Source organism: Scylla paramamosain, chromosome 24 (assembly GCF_035594125.1).
Source record: "Scylla paramamosain isolate STU-SP2022 chromosome 24, ASM3559412v1, whole genome shotgun sequence".
In the NCBI taxonomy this organism is placed as follows: Eukaryota; Metazoa; Arthropoda; class Malacostraca; order Decapoda; family Portunidae; genus Scylla; species Scylla paramamosain.
The window spans coordinates 8,004,373-8,012,500 of record NC_087174.1 but is presented as its reverse complement, the minus strand read 5'-3'; the positions used below and the strand labels follow the sequence as shown (position 1 = coordinate 8,012,500).

Sequence of the window (8,128 nt, the reverse complement as noted above, 5' to 3'; positions counted from 1 at the left end):
TTGTAATTCTCTACTGTACTTCTATTTATTTCTTTTTTTAACAGTATGTCTTTCAGGGAACGTATGACGGTAGAGGCCACGCAAATATTTACACAGATATAAAGGAGAACCATCCTAAAATTATACTAGTACTTGAAAATTCTCTCTCTCTCTCTCTCTCTCTCTCTCTCTCTCTCTCTCTCTCTCTCTCTCTCTCTCTCTCTCTCTCTCTCTCTCTCTCTCTCTCTCTTGCATACGTGTTCTCTTCCTTCCTTTTCTCCTTTTCTCTTCCTCCCTGCTATACAACCTTTTCCTGTGTTTTCCCCCCTCCCCTTGTCTTGCCTGTCCTTCCATCTTCCTGTTCTATCTGTTATTCTCCTCTGCTCTCTCCTCTCTTTGTTGTTATTCCTCTCCCTCCCTTCCTTTATACCTCTTTCGCTCTTGTTTGTATATTCGTGCGTGTGTGTGTGTGTGTCTGGCGTTTTCCTGTCCCATCTTTTCCTCTACTCACTCCCATTTACTCCAGCTTCTCTCCCTCCAACTTTTCCTTATCCTTTCCTTCTTTCCTTTATCTCTCCTACGTTCTTGTTATGTTTGTGTGAATGGTGTTTTCGTATTTTCCTTTAGTTTCTTAGTTACTTTAGTCCCTTAGTTACTTTTTAGTCCTTTTATCTTATGTTCCCTCTCTTCTTCTATCCCTTCCCGCTTCGTCTGTACCTCCTTCCTTATCTCAGTGTTTGTATGTGCCTGTATGTGTGTATATCTGTCATTTTTCATGTTATTTCCACCTCTCAGTCACTCCTTGCCCTCTCCCTTTTGCCTTTCCTTCCCTTCTTCCTTCATACCTCTTTTATTCTCATTATGGTTCTGTATTTGTGTATGTGTGTGTGGCGTTTTTACCTCCTTTTCCTCTACTTTCCGTGTCGCAGTCACTTTCACTCCTCCCGTTTTCTTACCCTCTCTCTCTGCACCTTATGTGTCTGTCTCTACCCTTTTCATCTCCTTTTCCTCTACTTTACGTCTCCCTGCCACTCGTTCACTCACTCTCCCTTTTCCCTCTGCCTTCCCTCTTCCGCACCATCGGGGGATACAAAGGGACATTGTCAAGCGCCTCCCGAACTTGAAATTAACCCGAGTGAGGCGAGTAGCGAAAGTTCCTCGTGTAAGGGAGAGGGAGAGGCAGGGAGGGACGCCACTGCTGCCGCCGCTCACGTAATCTTTTGAGTTGGTGGGAGAAAGGGAGTGGTGGTTGGTGCCCCCCTTCCCCCCCTCTCTCTCTCTCTCTCTCTCTCTCTCTCTCTCTCTCTCTCTCTCTCTCTCTCTCTCTCTCTCTCTCTCTCTCTCTCTCTCTCTCTCTCTCTCTCTCTCTCGCTTGCTCGTGTTGGTGAAATCCTTGATACTTCTTTTTTCGTCTCTGAGTGAGCAGAGAGAGAGAGAGAGAGAGAGAGAGAGAGAGAGAGAGAGAGAGAGAGAGAGAGAGAGAGAGAGAGAGAGAGAGAGTGTGAGAGAGGGGAGGGGGGGCACCAACCACCACCACCCTTGTGTGTGTGTGTGTGTGTGTGTGTGTGTGTGTGTGTGTGTGTGTGTGTGTGTGTGTGTGTGTGTGTGTGTGTGTGTGTGTGTGTGTGTTTGAATCATGACTTCTTCGGATTATCGATTTTACGAAGCTAAAAGTTCAAATTAGTTGTTCCTCCTCTTTTTCCAATACCACCACCACTACCACCACCACCACCACCACCCACCACCACCACCACCACCACCACCATCACCACCACCACCACCACCACCATTACCGTAGTTACAAATGATAAGTAACACAATGAGAAAACTTTATTGCATATTCTACATCATCGATAAGAACAAAAGATAAATAAACCACCACCATCACCACCACCACCACCACAACAACAAGAACAACAATAACAACAACAAAAACATCATTAAACCATCACCACCATCACAACGACAAGAAACAACAACAACAACAGCAGCAGAAGGACAAAGTCACCACCACCACCACCACTACTATCGCCACTACCACTGTCATCATCACAACAACAACAACAACAACAACAACAACAACAACAGCAATGGCACAGTAGCAACCTTCCTGCGCGTTCTATTTCATTGTTTTTATTTTAGTTTTTTTTGTTTTTTTTTTCAATTTTATTACACTATTTGTAGCAAAAACTCTCTCCCGTAATGGTTTGTCATCCTCGTTTTCTTTCACCTTTCTGTCCTTAATATCCGTTTTCTGTTTCAGGATTATTTTTCTTGTCCTTACTTTTTTTCGAGAGAGAGAGAAAGAGAAAGGAAAGAAAATGGAAGGAGGCAGATGGACTTTTTCTTTTCTTGCTCTTTCTTTTCTTTTCTTTTGTTTGCTTTATTCACCTTTCTTTATTTTTATTTATTTTGTCCATAGTAGTAACCCTTTCGTTCTGGATACTTTGGATTGTAATTTCTCTCTCTCTCTCTCTCTCTCTCTCTCTCTCTCTCTCTCTCTCTCTCTCTCTCTCTCTCTCTCTCTCTCTCTCTCTCTCTCTCTCTCTCTCTCTCTCTCTCTCTCTCTCTCTCACACACACACACACACACACACACACACACACACACACACACACACACACACACACACACACACACACACACACACACACACAATATCCATCTCGGCACAACTTCATAAGAATCCTGAAAAATATTGAGAATAATTCAGAAAGCAGAGATGCTCACAAGATTTTCTCCTTGCTTCCATCTTTTCTTCTTGCCTTCTTTCTTTAATTTCTTGCTTCTTTTTTTCATCTTTTCTTCTTTCTTTCCTCCCTTCCTTCTTCCTCCTCCTTTCTTTTTTCCTTATTTATTTTTCTTCGTCTTGACCTCATTCTTCGTTCCTTCTTTCCTTTTTTCTTTCTTCTCTCACTCCCTCTTTTTTCTTCCTTCATTTAATCTTTCCTTCATTCCCTCCTTCCTGCCTCCCTTCCTTTATTTTTTTGTTCATTTTCTCCTCGTCCTCATTCCATTCTTCCTTCCTTCCTTTCTTCCTTCTTTTATTTTCTAAATCTCTATCTGTTTATCTTAACGTCGTGTATCCCTATAATACTATTTAGATTCTCTCTCTCTCTCTCTCTCTCTCTCTCTCTCTCTCTCTCTCTCTCTCTCTCTCTCTCTCTCTCTCTCTCTCTCTCTCTCTCTCTCTCTCTCTCTCTCTCTCTCTCTCTCTCTCTCTCTATCTATCTTTCTTTCTTTCTCTCATATTATTCTATTTATTTTTATATTCCAGGGCAGTTTTTTTGTTTATAATTTTAATTTATACCTTTCTTTGTCTTCGTCCTTTACAAAACATCTCTTTATTACTCAAACCTTGTGTTACATTTGCTGCATTTCTTTCAATACACTCCTCTCTTATTAGTAATGTCCCGTTGAGGCTTTATTTATTTATTTTTTTTTATTTTTTATTTATATCCAAGAAATATGCATGTCTCCTCTTTCACGTTCCTCGCGAGTGGATATTTATTAGACTCCCCTTTCATCCTCCTTGCCAGTGCCCCGTTTTCTCCCAAGCTGCGGTCGCGGGGAAAGTCAGACCGAGGAATAATTTCTTCGATTTTATTATGGAATTGAAGTTTCCGCCCCTGGAGATTACTCAGGCAAGAAAACACTGAATATTAAACAGTCTCTTGGCGGAGGAGGAGCCGGAGATTGAAATGATTGTTTTTTTCTTTTCCCTTTATTTTTTTTATTTTTTCCAATATTAGGTGACCGGTATTCTTTTTAGGTCGTGTGTGTGTGTGTGTGTGTGTGTGTGTGTGTGTGTGTGTGTGTGTGTGTGTGTGTGAGCTGAATATGTTTTGGTTATTTTTTTTCTGTACGTATATCCTGTTATCTTCTTGTCAGTCTCTCTCTCTCTCTCTCTCTCTCTCTCTCTCTCTCTCTCTCTCTCTCTCTCTCTCTCTCTCTCTCTCTCTCTCTCTCTCTCTCTCTCTCTCTCTCTCTCTCTCTCTCTCTCTCTCTCTCTCTCTCTCTCTCTCTCTGAATAACATGTGAGGTTGTATCGATCATGCAAATCAATGTTAACTCGCCTATAGTCCCTGAACACCGTAGACTCCTCCCATTTTCTTTCATCTCCTCTGCCTTCCCTTCCTTTCTTTTTTTCTCTTCCGACAACTGAAACCTGACCTTCTCTCCTTCGTGTGCCGTTATTGATCCGGCAGTCCATTTTTCGTTAATCCATCTGTCTTCTCCATCTACCTGCCCTCCCCCTCACTTGCTTCTCTGCCCCCTATACTCTTTTTTTTTTTAATATTAGTGTATTTCCCTCTTCACTTCCTGTCTTCATCTACCTTCCTTTCATTTACATTCGCTAAAATCTCTTCGGTTCCTTCGTTTGACTTTAATTGTAGTTTGTATAGTAACCCTTCCAGCCTCTCTCCTATTCCTCTTCTCCCAGTTTCTCTCCATTTAGCTCAATTTTCCGCACTCTATATGACCCCTCCTTCTTTTCAGGGTTTTTATCAATAGTAAATATTCGTGTGTATCAACTTGCCTCCCTTGTATCGTGTCTCTTCATTCTTCCATATATCCTCTCTATCCAGTCCCCCAGTCTCTCTCTCTCTCTCTCTCTCTCTCTCTCTCTCTCTCTCTCTCTCTCTCTCTCTCTCTCTCTCTCTCTCTCTCTCTCTCTCTCTCTCTCTCTCTCTCTCTCTCTCTCTCTCTCTCTCTCTCTCTCTCTGCAGGCCTCTCACCATCCTTCCTCCCTACCTTCCTAATCCACTTTTCCTAATGCATTTCCACTTACCCACTCTCTCTCTCTCTCTCTCTCTCTCTCTCTCTCTCTCTCTCTCTCTCTCTCTCTCTCTCTCTCTCTCTCTCTCTCTCTCTCTCTCTCTCTCTCTCTCTCTCTCTCTCTCTCTCTCTGTCTGTTCTATACTTATCTTCCTGTGATCCTTCCTTTCCCTCTCTCGTTCACCACTCTCTAACCACTCCCTCTCTCCCTCCCTCCCACAGGTTGTGGCCCACTCACTCGTCAGCGCACAATAACCTCGGTACACTTCTGTCTGATGCTGCCGAGGCTGAGAAACACTTCCGTCTGGCGCTGCGAGCTCACCCACGCCACGCCCACGCCTACTATAACCTTGCCAATCTCAGGAAGTACGTGTTTGTTTGCGTCACTTTATTCTGTTTCTATTTTTTTTTTTTTGACATTTTTCGGTTTGGTTGTTCTTTTTTTCTTTTTGTAGGGTTCTCGTTTTCTTTTTTTGTCTTTTTCCCCTATCCTCCTTGTTTTTTTTTTTTTTTTGTCTTTGTGCTTTCTCTTTCCTTTTATCCTTTTTCCACTTTTTCTTGTCTTTTTTTCTTTTTTTTTTTGTCCTGTCTGTTTTTTGTATTTATATTTTCATCTCTCTCATTTTTGCAAGTTTCATTATGTTCTCATCATCAACACCACCTCCTCCTCCACCTTCATCTTCTTCACTTTCACCATTTCACGTTCATCACTTCCATCATCACTTGTTCTCACCTTCCTTCCTCATTTGCATTCATTACCCTATTTCACTATCACGTTTATAACTTCACCCCTTCACTTTCACTATCTTATCTTTCACGAACCCATCATCGTCACCATCCCCCAGCACGCCCCTCGTCTTCATCCCATCATCGCATCATCACCTTCACCTCGTTATCACCTTCACTCACCTAATTTTCCCCTGACCTTCGCTCCCCGCTCCTCATCATCCGCTCCCCGCCCACCTCGTCTGCCGCCCACAACATTTCCTCGCCTCCTTTCTTGTCGTCCCGCCCACGCTCCACCGGGCAGGACGCATCCACTCCGCCCTGAAAAGTAAGGCGACCTGGGGGTGAAGGAAGGAGAAAGCCGAGGAGGAGGAAGAAAAAAGACATTGGCGCATAAAAAATGGAAGAAAAGACAGGGATAAAAATGACACTGCTTTCTGCATTCACCTGATTTTATTCTCGTCAATTCTTCCTTTCTCTCTTTGTCTCCTTCTTGCCTGCCCTCCCTGTCTCCCTTCCTCCTTCCCTCCCTCCTTCCATTAGTCACGTCACTACCTTACCAGTCCCTCCCTCTCTCCTTCCCTTCCTTCCTATCCTTCCTCTGCCATTCCCTCCTCCTCCATTCCCTCCAAAACTCAGTCACACCAACTAAAGTCTCCATTCCTCCCTCCCTCCCCATTCTCCCTTCATCTCTTCCTGTCACGTCACTAACTCCCCCTTCCTTCCCCTGACCCTCTGCGTTACATCACTTCCCTCCCTCGTGTGTCCCCAACAGGAAGGAGGGCAAGGTGGGGGAGGCCGTGGCGCTGCTGGAGGAGAGTCTACGCCATGACGCCACGAACAGGGACGCGGTGTCGGCGCTGGCGGGGCTGTACGGGGACGCGGGGAGGCCAGTGGACGCAGAGCACCTCCACCTGGCCCTGCTGGAGGCGCGCCCCACGGACCCCGTCGTGCACAACAACTACGCCGCCTTCCTGCAGAAAATCGGTGGGTGGCTGCCGGCGGTGATCCATAATTTCAAGGGTAATTTGCCCCGAGTTCTTGCCAGGAAAACACGGTGCTGCTGCAGGGCTCCTACTTTTACTGCCGCTGTTCCTGCCCTGCTCCTGTTTCTGTTGCTGCTCCTGCTACTGCTGCTGTAGCTAGCGGGGAAAACAGAAATCGTAGAAAAAACTGATGTTGATTTCCCTGCCTGTTTTTTTTTTTTTTTTTTTTTTTTTTGTGTGTGTGTGCGCGTGTGTGTGTGTGTGTGTTTGTTTGTTTGTTTGTGCCGGGAGTTTTCTTTCAGCGGTGCGCGTTTTATTTCGGGAGTATTGAAGCCGCGCGGCCCGTCCGGCTGGGAGGCTGAGGGCTGAGGTACAGTAGGGGAGCGTGGGGCACCGACCAGGCCCGTTGATGAACCCTCGGCCGCACCCTGCCCCTCCTCCTCCCCCTCCCCTCCCTCTCTCCCCTCAGGCACTCCCTACACGACAGGTCCGACTCGCGCCCTCGTCCCCTTCCCTCTTGGACCAGCTGTAACCCCATCCATAAACCCCGCGGGGCCTTCCTTTCCCCTCTCCCCTCTCCCAGCGGTGCAGCCTCGCCCCTCCGCCCTTGTCCTGTCTTCCCCACAGCAAAACTAATCTGAACCCACAGTCTTTTTATTCCCCAGAACTCCCTCTTGATCCTTTTTTTTCCGTGGCCCATCTTCCCATGACCTCTCATCCCACTCACCACCCCACTGTACCCTTCTCCTCGCCGTCCTCCACAGAATTCACCTTTCAAAACCTCCTTAGCCTTTATACCATTACAATTTCACCATTCGATTCCCCATAACCATTGGAGCATCCATAGAGCATTAAGGCCTCGCAGAATCACACCCATTATTCCATTACAGCATCCTAGTTCTCCCAGACTCATTACCCCATTACAGAGTCGCACGTATCCTAAACCCATTACGCCAATACGCCCTAACAATATCATTTATCCTGCACCCATTCTCCCATGCACCCGCTGAACCAAGTAAGACAAGACAGAGGAACACGATCACCTCCATTAACAGGGGAAGGAAAAACGAGCAAACGAAGAGGAGAGCGAAGGTCCGGACAAAATGGGAAGGAAAAACAGTAGAACCATACCTGGGAAAAGAACACCTGCATGTAACTTGAAGGAGAAGGCCACTGCCAGACGTAAGGTGCCGGGAAGAGTGTACCTGTATACCTGTGTTGATGGAAATACACAGCGCCATCACCAATATTCTTTTGCTACTTTTCCAATGCTCTTATGGGGGTGCCTGCTCCTTACTGGTCCTTTCCATATGGCTCTGTTCTCCACTCCACTCAATTCTCTCCCCCTCTCCTCTTTCTCTCTCTCTTTCGTCTTTTTATTCAGTCTCCCCACCTCTTCTTCGGTCTGTCTCAACTCCTGGCCTTATTGAGTCAAATCCATCTCTCCTCTCTCTTCCATGTACTGATCCTCTTCTCTTCACGTGTCTTTATCAACTCTCTATCATTGTCTTGTTTTCAGCACAATCATCAATATCTTTCCCCCTTTTATTCTAGGTATATCGTTCCGTAACTCTCTCTCTCTCTCTCTCTCTCTCTCTCTCTCTCTCTCTCTCTCTCTCTCTCTCTCTCTCTCTCTCTCTCTCTCTCTCTCTCTCTCT

At 45.6% G+C, this 8,128-nt stretch overlaps 1 protein-coding gene across 1 annotated transcript in view; it reads left to right on the top strand.

Annotated features, from left to right (window-relative positions):
- Positions 1-8,128, top strand: part of LOC135112517 (protein O-mannosyl-transferase TMTC1-like) — a 205,578-nt gene that overhangs the window by 172,214 nt on the left and 25,236 nt on the right. The window contains exons 12-13 of the mRNA XM_064026932.1: positions 4,981-5,124; positions 6,260-6,471. Coding sequence (XP_063883002.1) covers positions 4,981-5,124; positions 6,260-6,471 — 356 coding nt within the window. The remainder of the gene's footprint in view (positions 1-4,980; positions 5,125-6,259; positions 6,472-8,128) is intronic.